Raw genomic sequence first — 19,177 nt, forward strand, 5'->3', positions numbered from 1 at the left:
TGTTATTATAACAGATAGTGTTGGGTTTTTAGCCCCTATAAGCTAAAGGCAAAGCCAATTTTTTAGAGGAAAAAAATATGGAAAAGAAAGAAAGCACGGAAATAAGGAAAAAAAATACTTATTGAAAATAAGAAAGATAGAGAAAATGTGAGGGAATGATTAGAGTAAAGCACTAAAAACTGTATGTAACCATCCCAAGGACCTTGTGTCGCCTCTTAATTGGGTCTTTGGATATCAACTAATAGTGTCAGGAGTATTAACACAGCCAAATAGCAGAAATTTTCTAGACAGACAAAAAAGGTCCTTAAGAAGAACGGCATATAATTATCTGTATATACATCTATACTATAGATCTATTAGGGAATTCTAGTAGAGGAAATCACTAACAGATCTTAAGTGATTTTTGTTTATTTTTCAATGTTTAAATAATATCTAAATGATCTTGAGTTCTCACCTTCAGATTTTCAAACAATTCAATTCTAAAATGTGTTAGAAAAATAAATTCACAATGAGGCCAATATAAATAAATAGCAAAAAATCATGGATTAGACAAACGGACAAAGTGAGTTTACAGCAGATGCTCAGTTTTCATAACAAAGAGAAAAGAGAGAGAATATGTAAAAAAAAAAAAAAATGATTGACGTCATATTAGAAAGATGACACATCAATCGACATAGTTTGGCCAAACGCTGGAATATTTGACCATTATTTATGGAGACAATATAAGCTGCTTCCTGTCAATTGCATGGAAAGAATGAAAGCAAATAAAACCTTAAATATAGGGTAGCTGTGCTACGTTAAAATACGACAAGTCATCATTATGATATTCAAACCAAAAAAAGATCATTCTATTTAACCAAGAAAGCCAAAAATCAAACACGCACACTGACATACACACACACACACACACACATACATTTATAAGGATCGTAACTACTCAATAGTCTGCCTGTAATGCTCACGTGACCTCTTTTTCTTCACCCTCTATTTTTCACGATTTAATTTTTATAAGCGAAGCTACTCTATGTGTTCGTGTCTGTCATATCTGTCTGTTTATAATACGCTGAGGGACAGGGTGGTCTAATTTTTAATTTTTATTTTGATCTATTCAATGTAAAAAAAGTGATGAGAAAGGGTAAGGGAAGTAGTTATAAATCTTTACTGGACCAATGATATCTTAACTAAAAAGAAAAACCATTGTGGTTTAGCAGTTAGCGAGATCCTACGGTACAACTATACAGACAAACATCCTGTTTCTTTTTAAAGAGGATTGGACATTATCATCCTTGGTAACAGACAGACGAATATAAATATGAAAAATCACGATTTGTTAATTTACATCTCTTTTGGAGAATATTTAAATGATACATAACGAGGAAAATTTCAGATAAAAAAGTTTAAAAGGCTAAAATTGATCAATGAGTACATTTTGGCTAATGACTTTTTTAACCTTTTAAGGCATATTTACATTTTTACTAATTTATGCAAACCGTATACATGAAAGTAGTTAGTCGTGTGTAGGTCTGTCTGTGTATGATGTATGTTCATATGTCGAGTAATATCTCGAAAATGACTGAAACTTCTAGTTTTCAGTTTTCAGAGGTGCATTCCATGGTCTGTTTTGGATTCTTAAGTAGTAATTTGATTGTATGTATATATGTAAGGTAGGATCTTGTAAAACGCTAAACTTATTTCAATTAAAACATTAAGAGTACGTAGTATTCATCTGAAGCAGGTTTTGATGGGGTTTTCACCCCCTTCATCCTACAGAGATATATTGCACACAAAAAATGCCCCTCCCTAAATTTTCTTTTCTTTTACTTACTTTCAAATAAATTTTCCCCCGTCCAAAATAATTTTCTTTTGTATTAAAAAATTCTTAAAGTTATAGAGAAACAGCCGTTAGTCTTATCTTATTTTCTTTTGATATTTAGACAAATATGAAGCCTCCCCGAAAATTATACATAAATAAAAATCGTTATATTCATTGTATTGCAAATTTACATTCATCTTATCCTTATTTGTCATGGAATAAAAAACAATAAAAATTCAGGTTTTTATATCTCTATCACACCCCTCCTCCCCTCCCCCCTATCCTATGCATTTTATAAGCCATTAATAACAAGGATGGCATTAAATCTAAGGTGCAAAGCCCAATTTCTTAAATTGATAAATATATGACCTGAAATTTTAGGATGAGGGAATATTCAAAGGGATGATTTCTCTCGAGAGGGTGGATTTACCCTCCCCCAAAATTGTTGTACACATTTCCTTTGCATGTAAAAAAACTTCACTATGAAGTAGAATCACATCAGTCTAGAGATTATCGAGATCTTAAGCTTCAGACACACAAACAGACAGACATCCTTTTACTTTATCTATTAAATAAACTTTTTTTGTTCAATTAGTTAAAACTAGTAACCATAATGTAAAAAATAACTTTGGACAAACAAATTAAATTATTGAGTAGCTTCAAGCATTGAAAAAATCCATGTCATAAATTTTTCATCAACATCTGGAATTCGTCTTTGGAAATTAATTAAATCAGAGAAATAGGATTAAAGCAACAACAGAACGATACATCTTTTGACTGGAAAGCAGTGAAGTAGCCTAAAACCATCAAACGACTATATTTTAAAAACCCAAAAGCCTAAAACCATAACGGTGCAAATGTGAGGCTTACCTAAAATGGAGAAACCAATCGGTGAAACGGTGAATAAGATCTTTTAGGACCAAAAAAATACTTTACATACATTAACAACATTCTTTAATAAAACATAGTAGTATATAATGTTTTCAATGCATTATTATACTTTTCCCTTGTTTCCAATTAAAAAGGATAAGACATTTTTTATGCATAGGACATCTGTCCAAAATTTAGATTTTAAAATGTTTTATTGGGAACGTAGCTATTTAAAAAATGGTAGCTTTTATTGAATGTAAGGATCCAGGACAAACCCAGGAGTCCCAAACGTCGGAGTGGGCAAACGCAGGAGTGTTAAAATATTAATCTAATTAAGTATTTCTATCAGGGTGCCGGAGCCGTATAATTTTGATGCGGCTCCGGCTCCGGCTCCAGCTCCGGCTCCGGCTCCTACCTTAAAATTAATATATCAACTTTTTTTCATTATTAAATTTGATAAAATAAAATAAATAATATAAAATATTTTGCTTTTATTTGATTAAAGCTATATAAAAGTAGAAGGATGTGTGTCTATTTGTTAAGTAACAATAGTTTTTCAGTTTATTATATGGAAATAGACCGTTGCCAAATTATAATATTACTTTAAAAAATCATTTTTAGCTAGTCCGGAGCCGGAGCCGTTTTTAACGAAAAATACGGCTCCGGATCCGGCTCCGGCTCCACCAAAAATGTTGCTGCTCCCGGCTCCCGGCTCCGGCTCCAGAACACTGATTTCTATACAGATTAGGTTAGGTTAAGATATGAATGTACAAATAGGCCCCCGCAGGGACTAAGTAATTTTAAAAATCTTCAAGATAATCTAAAATAGGTTAGTTTAGGTTTAGTGTCCACTCCAGCGTATGACCATTTCGACATTTGGGACTCCTGCGTTTGTCCGAATGTAATTCTATGTCACTTCATGTTTTTAAAATAAAAAGGACCGTCTACCATTAATTGCTCTTATTGTAGATTTAGGCATGTAAAAAATGTCCTATCGATTTAGGAGGGGGTATTTACCCCCCCCAAACAATTTTGGGGGGGTAAAAAAAATTTGCGGCGCGCTTCGTGCGCCATTTTACCCCCCCCCCAAAAAACGAATTACCCCCCCCCTAAAATTTTTTTACCCCCCCAAAATAAAAAGCTTGGACGCCCCTGAGTAGTAAGGTACGATTTAGAAAGCGCTGCAACTCTAGAATTGTTACCAGAATCTTTAAAATGCTTAAAATAAAATCAAGAAGTCAACATTACTGCATTTGCATATTTGTTTTTTAATCTTAAATAAATCTTGGAAAGATGTATATTTAAAACAAATCCTTTGAAAAAAATCAACAAAAACACACTAACTTTTTGTTAAAAACACAGTGAATGTTTCTTTGCTAGTTGTGTAAATTGCAGTATCCTAATTAAAGGGGTATTTCATATGCAATACAAGTTGCAATATTTTTATTTTCGAATATTATTCTTTTCTCATATTACAGTTTTAGTAGCGAAGCTACTCTATAATTCACTTTGTCCGTCCGTCAGTCAGTCCGTCCGTCCGTCCGTCCGTCAGTCAGTCCGTCCGTAACGCTATGGGGGAAATGGGATTTACTCAGCTCCTATAAAAGATAGAATGCTGAAATTTTTTGACAACATTCCCATCATTAAGGAGCACAATTGACTATAAAACATCATTGGCGTTCGGACCGATTTTTAGCAGGTTTTAGGCTATTTTTATATTTTTCACATTTTTCTCCAAATCTTCAGTGTTTATGGTCCGATTTTCAAAATTTTTTTCAGTTACAGATATCAAAATTAAATTTCCCGTCGTTTAAAGGAACAACCATGAAGGCCAGACTGCCTTTTTAGCAGGTTTTATGCTATTTTTATATTTTTCACATTTTTCTCCATATCTTCAGTGTTTATGGTCCGATTTTCAAAATTTTTTCAGTTATAGATATCAAAATTAAATTTCCCGTCTTTTAAAGAAATTAGTAGCGAAGCTACTCTATAATTCACTTTGTCCGTCCGTCAGTCAGTCCGTCCGTCCGTCCTTCAGTCAGTCCGTCCGTAACGCTATGGGGGAAATGGGATTTACTCAGCTCCTATAAAAGATAGAATGCTGAAATTTTTTGACAACATTCCCATCATTAAGGAGCACAATTGACTATAAAACATCATTGGCGTTCGGACCGATTTTTAGCAGGTTTTAGGCTATTTTTATATTTTTCACATTTTTCTCCAAATCTTCAGTGTTTATGGTCCGATTTTTAAAATTTTTTTCAGTTACAGATATCAAAATTAAATTTCCCGTCGTTTAAAGGAACAACCATGAAGGCCAGACTGCCTTTTTAGCAGGTTTTAGGCTATTTTTATATTTTTCACATTTTTCTCCATATCTTCAGTGTTTATGGTCCGATTTTCAAAATTTTTTCAGTTATAGATATCAAAATTAAATTTCCCGTCTTTTAAAGAAAACAATCATGACGGCCAGACTGCCTTTTTAGCAGGTTTTAGGCTGTTTTTTTATATATTTAACATTTTTCTCCATATCTTCAGTGTTTATAGTCCGATTTTCAAAATTTTTCAGTTATAGATATCAAAATTAAATTTCCCGTCTTTTAAACAAAGTAACCATGACAGCCAGACTGCCTTTTTGGCAGGTTTTAGGCTATTTTTATATATTTAACACTTTTTTCCATATCTTCAGTGTATATGGTCCGATTTTCCAAATTTTTTAAGTTAAGGATTTAAAAATTAAATTTTTTGTCGTTTTAATAAAACAACCATGACGGACAGACTGCCTTTTATCAGGTTTTTGGCTATTTTTATATGTTTTACATATTTCCCCATATCTTTGTTTATTTTGATGCAATTTTCAAACTTTTATGGGATATCAGTATCAAAATAATTTTTCCCATTGTTATGAGCATCTTTAATATAATTTACTTTGACCATCGTCATCATGCAAAATAAAACAAGGTTTCATGTTTATTTTATCCAATAAATCTATTATTGATTTTAGTAAAAACCTTTTAAATCTACCTGTACGTATTCCCATCGACGATTTTTTGTGCTTCGCTACTTATGGATGTTGTCATCCTTGTATTAGCTCTATTTGCAATAAATGCAAATTTAAAGAAAACAAGAATGACTAGAACCATAAAACCTAGGAAGAAAGGGAACTTAAAATTGTAAATTACACTGGTACTCAAAATTGTATAACCACGTTATCTTTTTTGTTGGCTCAAATTATTAGATTGGTTGGTTCTAAATAAATTTATTATAAAGATGCTACTCTTATACTATTGTGACATATTGTTTTTTGGCATATTGACAAATAAATAATAGTTATAGAGTTGATATGCAATCTAAATCATTCTTTATCGTCCAAGGATACTTTATACAAGGCTGTAGCATGACCAAAATTACTTACGTCATATACGAGCTCCCCTAAACGTAGAAAAGCTTTGCTTTTTATATAAGAAAGAGAATCATTAATATGAAACTAGAAATAGAGAAAGAGTGTAAAAGATACATAGAGAGAGAAATATATAGGGCGAGAGAGAGAGAGAGAGAGAGAGAGAGAGAGAGAGAGAGAGAGAGAGAGAGAGAGAAAGAGAAATAGAGGCTGCTGCAATGAAAACCCAAAAACCCTTTTTACATCTTGGGCATATATGTACATTGAAAAATTTACATGTATGTATTTGCGTGAGTGTGTGTGTGTGTGTATGTGTGCAAAAGAGAGTATAAGATAGAGAGACAAATACAATGATTTTTGGGGAGATTATATTTTAGAGTTTCTGTGTGTGTGTGTGTTTATGTGTGTAATGAGGATTGTGCCCAAGAATAGATAAATCTGTGTAGCGTGTGTGTGTGAGTGTGTGTCCCGCTATGTACACCTTCATTTATATCTGTCCCCCACTCCCCTTCTATCGCTGTGCCCCAATCTTCGTGCTTACACTCTTTTCTCGTTCCGAGTGTGTGTGTGTGTGTGTGTGTGTGTGTGTGTATGTACTAAGTCATCAGTACATGCCTAACTGCATAGCAAACAAGACAAACAGGCCCATTCTTTTCAATTCAGTGATATCATTGCTTTTTTTGTGGTTTCTATAAGCAAATATAAAATAAATTTAATTATTTTAAACATAAATTGTAATATCAGTATCATAAGTGATAAAATGTAAAGTGATTTTTTGTTATTATGAGCGACGGGCACTGGGCGCCCAAAAGTGATTTTTTAAACAACAGCCGAAGTTGTGGTTTTATCAACAATTTGGGCAGTGGCGGTGGTTGCAGTGGTAGTGGCACAACAACTTCAAGTAGTAATTACAGTGGTGGCCCACCAGGTGCCACCAGTTGTCATCAACAACAAAATAATGGTGTGGTTGTGGGTCAACAACAACAAGTTATAAACAACAGCACAACGACCGCTCAACAGCCGCGAGTGGCCACTTCGTTGGACGCACTGCTGGCCGATCTGGATCAACTGACTGGCGGCCTTCCGGATCTGGGAAGTCGGCGACAACAGTCAGCAGCGGTTGACAGCTGGGGTAATAGCCACAACAACAATAGCAGAAGCAACGGCGGTGCAAAAAGTTGTGGTGAAGTTGGGAGGAAAAATTCTGCGTTGCAGAAAAGTGAAATTGAAGGAATTTATGATATTCATGCTTTAATTAAAAAATTCAAATAATCAAAAGTAAACAAATTCATCAACATTTTTTACTTTTCAAGTTCATAAAAATTCTTCCAGTTATCAAATAAATTATTTCGCTAAAAATTTTTTTAAGTTAATTAAGTTTTCATTACTTATCCTTTTTTACAAATCAGTATTTTTGTTTGTTTGTTAGTTAAATCCTTGCAAACCAAAAAAACTGATTGAGTTCTCCATTTTAGGGAAGCTTTACATAAGTCTATTGATGGTTTGCTGCCCATCTTCACTAAGATAATAGAACCAAAGCAACTAATTTAGTGTCATAAAATAGTGACATCAAGATTAATCATTATATTTTATTGATTTGATTTTAAAATGAATAATCAAATAACAAATTAAGAAATATTGCAACTACTCTATATGTTGGGTGTATAAGTCTGTAATCATGTCGGACTGGGGGTTAAAATATATCTAGAATATGACATATGTTCAAGAGCTTTGCTCTTGTTTGATATTTAATTGACTGTTTACAGCTTGTTTATGCTTCTTATGGACGTTATTTTCCTTGTTTTATTAAATGATTGTGTATGATTTAATCTATAAAGCCTACTCATCCAGGAGGGCAGGGACACTGGACTTTAAATTAATATCTTATTTGTTGCCTCTTAAAAACTTTGGGTATGATTAGGTATCAAATCATGACTTGATTAGTTTGTTCAATTATCTCAATCCATTCTTTTAACCAAAAATCTACAGAAGGGGCAATTTAATATGTACATAATTTTTTCGTCCATTGTTTTATTCCTTTATGTCCCTGCTACTTACCCCTATACATCTGCACTAGTTTTCAACTTTAAAAAAAGATTTTACAATCTTTTAGTAGCGCAGCTACTCTATGTTATAGTATTCTGTAAGTACGTATGTTTAACTCGAAAAGAAAGTTCTGTCATATAACTATACCCATTTTCTAGGGCTAATTGTCATTGATAGAGTAATTTTAAAACTTATTTTCTATCTCTAATTCATTTAATGTACGCATACCGTCTGTAGATAATTATCTAATCTGTATCGTCACTTTTTATCTCTATGTCTATCTATTTTTTCATCTATTTTGTGTTATCCTCTTTTTATATTTGACCGTAATCATTGTGATTATCAACGTAGCTGGACAAAGTGTCTCAAAAATCAGACATGTGACGTAATAAAAATGAGGGAGATGAGAGGTGAAGTGGGAAAGAAAAAAGAAATAAATCCTCATTTTTATGACGTCACAAGGCGGATTTTTTGAGACACTTTGTCCAGCTACTGATCAAGTGAAATATTTAGATTTGTTGCCCTTATATGGATGCTATTAACCTTGTTTCTCCTATCATTTTAAATTCGCATCTCTATATACCAACTCTGTATTATAGAGAGAATAAGCCTAAAATATCGAACGTCTTCAATTTAAAAAGAAAGTGACCAAATACCATTCCGGGACCTATGTGATGCTTACCTAAAATGGAAAACTCAATTGGTTCATTAGTTATCAAAATATTATGATAAAGACAAAAATACTTTTACACAATAGGATTATTTTGTCTAACTATTATGCATGCCTATGATATATATTTATTTATCTTAATTATTAAAAAACAAGGATGACAACATCCATAAATAGCGAAGCACAAAAGTTCGTGGATGGGACTGACCGTCATTGGTGTTTTCTTCAAACGACCGGAAATTTAATTTTGATATCTTTAACAGAAAAAATTTTGAAAATCGGACCAAAAACACTAAAGATATGGGGGAAAATGTAAAAAATATAAAAATAACCAAAAACCTGCAAAAACAGTCATTGTTGTTTTCTTCAAACGACGGGAAATTTAATTTTGATAGGTATCTTTAACTGAAAAAAATTTGAAAATCGGATCATAAACGCCAAAGATATGGGGGAAAATGTGGGAAAATAAAAAAAATAGCCTAAAACCTGCTAAAAAGCTGTCCGACCGCCATTGATGTTTAATAATTGTGCTCCTTAACGATGGAAATGTTGTCAAAAAATTTCAGCATTCTATCTTTTATAGGAGCTGAGTAAATCCCATTTCCCCCATAGCGTTACGGACTGACGGACGGACTGACTGACGGACAGATAAAGTGAATTATAGAGTAGCTACTAAAAAGGTAATATAAGCTTTATATTGCTGCGCTACTTATGAAAATGATAAACATCTAGCTTTGGTTCCCTCACTCTGTATGTCACAGTATGTAACTCACTATAAATTTCTCACTCAAAAAAGTAGATACCCGTGTAACATAGAAAATTGTTCTTTTATCCCACTATATATATATAGCAGTATGTATTTTTTGTATTTCCTTTTAGTTTACTAGTTTAAGGAAGCAACTCATTGTTTTAGGCTATTTTGTTTTTAAATTTAAAGTCTCTAGTTGGTAAAAGAGTCGCTTTAACATAGTGGCGAAGCAACAAGTTTAATATAAGGCAGAACTTTACATTTTGAGAATAAATCATTAGAAATTTTTAACATTTTGTAAAATATTGTTAGCTTGTAGTTGCTGCGCAGATACTGATAAACTGAAAAATGTAGATTTGTTGCCAATTTATGGATGATATTATCCATGCTATTCCTAACTCTGTATTAGAAATGTAGAAAAGTGTATCTACTTCTGGACAAGATTTTGCTTGTTTATAGTCTGTGTGTAATGTCCATTTATAAACAACAAAACATGGAATACTGACATAGATGTTGAAATACATTTCTTAGTCTGGTAACAAGGATGACAACATTCATAATTTCAAAGCCTAACATGTCAGATAATTGGATAGACAAATATACATTTGTTTGATTTCTTACTTGTAAATGATTGACATATTGAAAGTTTTTTATAAAGTCAAAATAAACTCAGAAACTGAATATTTATGAAGGGGCCAACCAAATGTCTATATTAGATGAACTGAGTGTTCCTAAGTGTCTGAGGAATTATCATACTGTCTTAAATGAACACGAATGTTTTTTGTTTTTATTAATCCATATTTTTGAGAGGAAAAACAGCTAAATTAATTATCTAATTGTTAGCATCAAATTATCCAATTTATCTCCTTTTCTAGATTCTTCTTTATACAGTTTTTTGATAGCCTAGCTTTTCTATAGTCCTGTTATGTCCGTATCTCTGTCATTATAATCAATTAATAAGAGAAAAAAACATTGACTATCTATTGCAGTAAATAGGAGTTACTTATTTTAATCTAATTGTAATATTCAGGGAGAAAGTGTATAATGAAGGACAAAATTGTCTGATAACGATAATTTTAATATTGAGCCTTAATTGGATTGTACAAAGTAACAGTGTTTAAACTTTTCCACCAATAATCTTAATCTACAGATTATCACAATTGGACTTGTTAAAGTAAATAACTTAAACAAAAGAATACTCTCCCTCTTTTTTAGATTACTATTGCTGCGCCACTAATGAACATAATTGTCCTTGTTGCAATATTAGAATGAACAAGAAAACCAAACATGCAAAAAAGCAAAGCATGAAGCAGTTGATAGTGCCTAATAAAAAATGGCTTCATACAATACAAATGACCAATGATAGGCCACTATACAGTTTACAATTGGACAATTACAATGTATACTGGCCTGTTATTGGTCATTTGTATTGTAAGACGTCATTTTTATTTGGCACTATCAACTGCTTCGCGAAGAAAAATATGAATATCTAAGCTATTCTCAGTGAAAATGCCTGCCACAAATTCAATCAATATCCAGCTGACGGCCCCGCCGAGCAAACCGCCTTCCAACATAGGGCCGGATCGGCGGCGACATGAGGGCCGTAACGGCAATGATGGGCGGGCTGATAACGGCCGGAGCTATGAAGATGATCTAGATTATTTATTAGAAAAGGTAAGTTGCTGCAAATCAGGGAAATCGCGATTCTGACAAACAATTTAAAGTGAAAATTTTCCCTCAACCCCCTTCCCTTTTCCCCCCCTTTCTTACCCACTTCCCTTTCAGTTACACCAAAATACAAGTTTTGCTCTAACTTTACTCCAACAAAATATTTAATTTTCGGCAATTTCAGATGGAATTAATCGGCTGAATAGCAGCCCCTGACTGCAAATAAACAAACAATAAAGTTTGAAGAAAGAAAAAAACTTTTGTATGCTTATTATTGGTTAGGTTAAGGTTAGTTAAGCCACGCAGGGATAGTGCCCTGCAGTATAAGAGCTCCGTAGGGTTAGGGCTCCCCACAAGAGCCAGTAAGTAATTAAGATGGTTCTGTCAGTTTGAAGAATTAATATTATGATTTTATTTTTATGATTATTTTGCAACAAAACAGGATCTGAAGGATTATTTTGTTGTATAGAATTCTCATATTTTAATTATTAATACTTCATCGGAAATTTAATTTATTTAAGATGATATTAACATTCTCAAAAACGAAGCTTAATAAACATTAATGATAAAAATATAATTATACTATAAATATATTGATAATTAAAACTTAGCACTAGTTTTCAAGAAGAAACTACACTACAAAAATCTTTCCAAAATAACCAACAGATATATGTAAACAATAAAAACATCCATTAAATAAATATAATTACTAGTAAACCTTATAGAAGACGCTTAAGTATGTAAAAATGTTTAAAATATTTGTAAAAAGATATTTTTACAGTTTAAAACGTGTAATAATTTGCGATATAAATATGATGTAGCTACAAAAAAAAAATTGAAACATTAACCAACAAAAATTCTGTCTTTTATTTCAGAATTATTTTCTCGTATTCCTTCTAAACCGATTAATATCCGGTGGATTAGAACCGGGTTTCGTGCATACGAAAAAATTATGTCTAGCATCGTATTATATCCAGTTTTCTACGAATATAAAAATGTATAATCATAAGATTAAAACAAGTCTTTTTATCCCATGCCTTCGGCATCTCGGGGCTTTAATCTTATTTGTAAATTTATATCCGCGGAAAGCTATTTATAATACGATGCAAGAAAAGTGGAAGATTTTCCATGGACCGATGGACACTTCCGTGAATTTAGGAATAATCAGGGCTCCGCGTCAAATTTAAACCCGTTTGGATGATTTAAACAAAAATTTGAAAAGAGGGGTTGCCATATTACGGTCAGGTTTAAACTTTCAGTTGATATCAAAAATAGTAAAAGATTGATTTGCCTTTGGCTTACATGTGGCTACCGAGCCTAAAAAGACTAATATGACACCGACGAACTGAATGACGTACAGATCCTGGTTATAAAGAAGCTTTGCTTCTAATAATTTCTATTTACCCTTAATTTTGGATAAATCAATGAATACTAATTTTTGTTAATTACTTGAAAGCTTTTTAATAAGTTTATAACAGTATTAGATTTTCTGAATCACATTATATTAAGACTAATACTCATTTTATGTATTTAAATATGCCTTTTCATACCTTTTCATGTATTTTCATGCGTTTTTATTATGTCGGTTTAGTTTAGATAGCTAATTTTATTATACAAATTTTAAGTTTGTATTTTTTGAAATTTTTTAATCAGCTAATAAAAAGCTATCTGAGTAAAACGTACTCAGTAGGAAAAAAGTTGAAATGTACCATAGTTATAGAGTTGCTAGGCTGAAAAAGGTTTGATAGAAAATTAATTTTGAAGTTGTTATACCCTTTAGTCTTTAGGCATTTTATATATATGTATGTAAATCAGTAGGATAAATTAAGGTAGTCAAAATCAGGAATCTGAAGGGATAAGGCAAAGGCCTATAAATTGATGTACATCCACAATGATGATACAAAAAATACCCCCTTATAAAGAACACAATAGGTTGGTTGAAACGTTTGACACTTTACTTAATGAACCAAACAATCAAATTCAATAAAAGTCCCCAATGTTGTTAAGCCAAATATAAGAAAACTTTTTTATAAAACTTTGGGGACTACTGCAATAAATAGCCCATTGTTTGTTTGTTTGTGTAGCCCATCGTCTTCTCATCCTCCATCATCGTTAACATCTGTTGCCAAATTTAAAAATCTGGCTGCTTCCAGCGGTCGGGTCCAGAGGTCTCTGGGTGTTAGGTTTTATTATAACCCTAATAGCCCATTGTCTCCTTCCTTCTTGAGTCAAAATAGTAAAATTCTGTCCGCATGTAAATTTATTGTTTATCGACTATAGGACCTGAAATAAAAGTGGACATGGCTTTCATTTAATTGGCTTACCGTTATTCGTATTGCAGTATTAACATTGAAAGTATAGCATGAAATAAAAGTGCTTATGTATTATCAACAAAGCTGAAAACCATAGAGTAACCCCTAGAGTTATAACCGCAGCTGTCTATAGTGCCCTAGCGAAATTGGGATAGATGTCACTGCTTTTGGCCTACCTATTCTATTCTGTGACATCTATATTTTTTCTCCTTGAGCACTAAACACAGCTATAGTATACCCTACAACGTAAAAAAAAAATTAAGCGAGATCTTAATGGTAAAAAAACTCATACCATTTAATAATTCAATTTAAGCTTTTGTTTTATTTGGCAAAAATTCACTAGTGTATGTGCAATTTATTCATCTACCCTTTTAGATTATCTAGAACTAGATTGAGATAGAAATTGAACTGTTTTCTACAATGTTCGCCCAGCTAGAATTTGATTGATAATTTAGGGTCGACCAAAGGAATATGCATTCTAAAGATAATATATTTCACTCAAGAGGTATTTTCTCGTGTCGTCGATTAGCTTGCTAACATGGAACTCATTTATGGCCAGTTCGTTCATCCGGCAGTAGGAGAGGGGATGGGGTAAAGGGGGTGAAAGGGAGAAATCGTAGACCGCAGCGTGTTTCACTTATCAGATAACATGAAAATCTGGTGTAAGATCTAAGTAGTAATATATCCATTACTGTCTCATATCAACTGCATTTTCCATCAAAAATATTATCTAACATTTACGTCAACACTTATACCAACATTAAGCTAACCTAACACTAAAGTAGCTGGATATACAGGGTGCGCCACATAAATCCGGACTTTTTCTTATTTTTAAACAAATAAACATAAAATCGTCAATTTTAAAGATTTTATTGAATTTTAAAAACTGGGAAGCAACCTAGGTATATGACTAATAGATTATTTAATAAAATCGCCGCCAGTCTCAATCACCGCCTCTAGCCGCCCCCTGAACCGCCCGCCGACCCTGGTCACCATGTCCCTGTTTAAGCAGGCGAAGTTCTCCATGATAGGAGCAATGAAAGAGGTCTTTTTGGTATGGGCGCGTCTATTGGTTCATGCTTTAATGGCGCTCCAGGCCCAAAAGTCCATTGGATTAAGATCGGGGCTGCTGGGAGGCCACATCTCCTTAAGGAGTGAGTAACAGCAGGATCCAAATTAACCTATCTTCAAAGCTTCCCTTTGATACGGCGGCTCTCATTTGGACCACAGTTAAGCTAGAACAACGTTTTATACCTTTTTAAAAATGGCACGAAGATTAAGATAGGGTTATCAGCACAATTCATAATCTAAAACGAGTTTCAAGGTTCCATATGGGCCCCTGAAGTCAAGAACCGAGAAATTTTCAAGATTTTTGACGTATTTGACATCTTAAAATCTACCACGATCCACTTTGTCGGAGTACTACAGCCAAGTCAGCTGGGATAGAGAGCTCTAGTCTTTTCTAGTGTTTTTACTAGGTATCTGATAGTATCTCCAGCAAGTTTCATTAGTCCATCTCACCTACAGATGGGCTGAGGTCAGATTTAGTAGGCCCAAGTCATAAATCCACGGTAATTTATCTGCGCAATTCGAATCTGCCTTGTTGAACATATGCGCGGCCAGCTCGGCGTACACGTCCTTCATCGTCCAAAGATTTGCATGGTCAAAAAGGTCATTATCTAAGCTTTTTATAGTGGGGTCAAACGTCCTGATTGGTCAAGTAGTTTTGGCGCTATGGCCGTTTTAAAAAAGTCCGGATTTATGTGGCGCACCCTGTAGGTATAAAAATAAATTTGTATAAGTATAGATGTATAATCCAGACAACTACCTGGCCCAAATTATAATACCTCTTACATATTTTTACCTCTCTTTAATTGCTTCACCGATTACTCAAATTTTTAAACCCTGTTATTGGCCCTTTATTGGTTTTAAGCTATTTTATTGGTTTGAGATGTTATGTAATTTTTTTCTACGACTGTTTTTCATAATAATTATTCCCTATTAATCTAGGAATATATATAGACCCCCCTTTTTTTAATTAATTCGTGCGAAGCCTAGAAGCGGCATTGGTTTTAGAGACTATGCATATTATATTAGGTGCGTAGCAACTCTATCATTGAGATATGTTCATAAGTTTGTCGGTTGACGGTCGCTCAATCATCGTGGATTAATTAAATATACATTGTCTAGAGTTTTTATGCAGTAGAGGCTTTAAAGAAATAATAGCTGGCTGTTTTATAGTTTCTTGTTTTGTTTTCTTTCTCATAAAGGACATTCTTGTTTACACATCAATAAGTTAGTGTGGGTTTAAGTTGTAGTAATATTATTGTAATCCGTTTTCGAGATTATACAGTCACGTACGCATTTCCGATGCTTTCTCCAGGTTAGGTAAAGTAATGCTTACAAGAGCCCAATAAGAATAGTGCCCCGCAAGCTTATGGAAGTCATTTAAGTTTTTTAGGAGATGAAATATTTAACTAAGAGGGGGGGGGGGGGGATCATAAAAGGGTTACACTATATTTTTTCGAATAAAAGACACAATTTAAAAAGCTAAATATAATATTTTATATTTTACTACATAAATTTTTATTAATGTTTTTCTTGATTTTATTTACTTTTTTTACAAAGTTGTAAATGTCAAATCTGTTTATATAAACAATATGTAACTGATAAATGATATAAAACACCATAATAAAAAAACGATGATAAAAACAGTTCTTTATTAGAAATTAGAGGTGCTTTCTCTTAAAATGTCTAGCGGGCACAGAATCTTCCCCCTTATTTTCAAAATGAGATGGGAGTTTTTTTCAGTATGCCTAATTACTGCGAGGATCCCTAACCCTCAAGAGCCTCTACCTGCTGTACCCGAACCATGCGGGGCTACCCAGTATCCATTATAGCATAATCTGACCTAAAATAAAGGACAAACACATAAAATTTTTCCTTTCTCTTGTCTTTTTAAAAAAAACAAAGGTAGAGTGGGGTTCTGTGCTCGACTAAGCACTTTGAGGGAAACTATTTGTTATGACTTTTGTCTCATTATGATCGCTCAAGCGACCAAAATTTTAAATCGGATATTTAGCATTTAAATGATTTTAAATTGCTAATAATTTTTTAAGATACTTAAATTCCGTTAAAAATATGTAATTTGCGCCTTATTATGTTTGTCTTAAAAAGATGTTTAAATAAAAGAACCTAAAATATTTGAATTTTAAAAATCTGAAAATTAATGTAAATTTTATAAAAAGGTTTTTCCCTGCAACTCATTGATTACAGATCATTTATCTAGAAGTCCTTACAACCAGGAATGAAGAGGACATTGGGCTGTTTAATACACTAGTCCCCAAAGTTTTATATTTACGTTTTCTTATTTGTTGGCTCAACAACTTTGGGGAATTTTAATGAATTTGGATGGGTTGGTTTATTAAGTTGAGTGTCCAAACGTTTCAACCACTAATTGTAACATACAGTTAATTAGTTGAGAATACGACCATTTCTATTAAAACTATTGTTGGATGTATAGCAGTAGAATCTATTTTGGTGATGGTTCGAACCCGTGACCTTTCCATCAACAATTGAACAATTACAGTTTTCGCTAATTTTGTGATTTATGATGTTTTTTCGTTTGAAAGAACACCTGCAGAGTCTGTCTATTGGTATTTTCAAATTTGATGGATGATTACCAAAAATTTTATATTCAATGCTAATTTGTACATTTTTTATTATTCTTTCAAGCTTTTTTAGCCCGAAATTAGGGTTTTTTAATTTTGACCATTTTCAGTAGTTTGACCATCTTTAAAATGCATGAACTAATTCAAGCCTCCCCCCCCAAAAAAAAATAGAAGTTAAGTCGTACTGTAACTTGTTTTATTATATTTTATTTGCGACTAACCCTAATTGTCCTTGTTTTGTCAACAACAAAAAATATTTTTGCCCTCAAGCAAAAGTTCATTGCCTTAGCACAAAAAAATACAGAAATGATAATTTGTGATAATTTTGGGTATCAGATTCCTAGGTGTACTCGGAATTTTTAGGATTCTGTTTCATACAGGGATATGGGGATAGGAAAATGAATGGTAAATAATTCTTCTCCCTTTTTAAAATCTGCCTTTAAATAAGCACTATAATCAGATCTAAGGTGGATTCTTTAAAAAAAATAGGGACACTACATCGCTGCCTATTTTTATCCTCTAACATCACATAAAAAAATCTACAAAAAATAAATAAAATCTTATGTTAATAAGCCTTCTATGATTTAATTTAATTTTTGTAGATTTTTTTATGTGATTTTGGATGATTTTTTTACAAAAACAATATTGGTGAGGCAGCGACCCAATTTTTAAAAAAGAATCTACCTCTGATTTACTCTTAGCAAAGTTGTTCATACATTATTGTCAAAAGTTAACTTTAGCGATGAGTCAATTTGGTTACTAGCAGAACAGATCTAATACTCTAATACTAGCAGGGATGGATTGGACGGTAAATTACACTGGTACCCATTTTTTTACTCTTATTTGTTGGGATCAAAACTTTAGGTATTTTTGTTAAACCTTAGTTGGTTTTTAAAAACTAGCAGTGTTTAATAATTTCAGCTATTAATTTTTCAATCTAGATAAAGTGTCATTTTGTTTATCATCAATGGGAATGTACTTCAGCTTATCTTCCATTGTCTGGGTTATAAATAATTTCATATTTGTAAAAAAAACTTACTGCAAAATAGCTAAAACCTGGTACATTTTAGTTTTGCTGATTTTTAAAAAAACATGGAATAAAAGTTATTTTAAAAATAACATTACATACGTGTTGAAATTAATTTGATATTTGATAACTGTATATCAATGGGTGAAATATAATTTCCACAAGAAGAGAGTTTTTGTATAAGTAAAGCACAGAATAACATCATATAATATTGTCAACATACATCATTATCGCGAGATTCAAAATGGAAAAAAATATTGAATATTGGTATAAAGATCATTAGCTTGCTTATATAATAAATGGAAAAATTGTATATTATTTTATTCATGAAAAACTATTATTTTGCAGTTTTAAAATTTGCTAAAGTGATGACACACTATTTCAATTATATTTTTACTTTTATATGAAAAAAGCTCAAATAGTAATATCAGTATAGTTTGTGAAATGAAAGAATTAACACTCAAAACTGTTATCCGTTCTGAATATTATTCGTTCTTGGTAAGATTTTCTTCCACTAGGCAGGTCCGTTCGTAACGGATAGCTCTGGTCGTTATTTTCTTCACGTATCTCCCTATTGATTTCAAACTTTGCACGATTCCTGTAACAGTAGGGTACAATTAAGTATGCATAGCCACTCTATAATCAATGACAAAAGGTTAATATGTATATTTAAATTTATTTATTTTTTTTAGACATTTTTACAAGAATTTATTCACAGGAAAAATAAGTGTCTTCAAATCATGCATGAGATTTATAACAATGAACAAAAAATCTTTTCTATAACTTACATTGTCTTTCCTTCTATAATAGCCTTTGATATTAAAAGTGAAAGATTTAAAAAACATAACTTTCTTTAAATATTCTTGAATATTGTATTACTTGAAATTACTTTTAGAACTCAACAGGAACATTTATAATCTTCTAAACAAAAGTAAAAAAAATAAGAATAAAT

General features: G+C 32.3%; 1 protein-coding gene across 5 annotated transcripts in view; it reads left to right on the top strand.

Moving 5' to 3' along the window:
- Positions 1-6,695: 6,695 nt before the first annotated feature.
- Positions 6,696-19,177, top strand: part of by (focal adhesion protein tensin) — a 102,676-nt gene continuing 90,194 nt past the window's right edge. For all 5 annotated transcript variants that reach the window (XM_080169334.1, XM_080169335.1, XM_080169337.1 and 2 more), the window contains exons 1-2: positions 6,696-7,312; positions 11,050-11,221. In XM_080169334.1, the coding sequence (XP_080025460.1) occupies positions 6,867-7,312; positions 11,050-11,221 (618 nt within the window). In that variant the 5' untranslated portion in view covers positions 6,696-6,866. The remainder of the gene's footprint in view (positions 7,313-11,049; positions 11,222-19,177) is intronic.

Source organism: Acartia tonsa, chromosome 8 (assembly GCF_053477335.1).
Source record: "Acartia tonsa isolate MP-2025a chromosome 8, ASM5347733v1, whole genome shotgun sequence".
NCBI lineage: Eukaryota > Metazoa > Arthropoda > Copepoda > Calanoida > Acartiidae > Acartia > Acartia tonsa.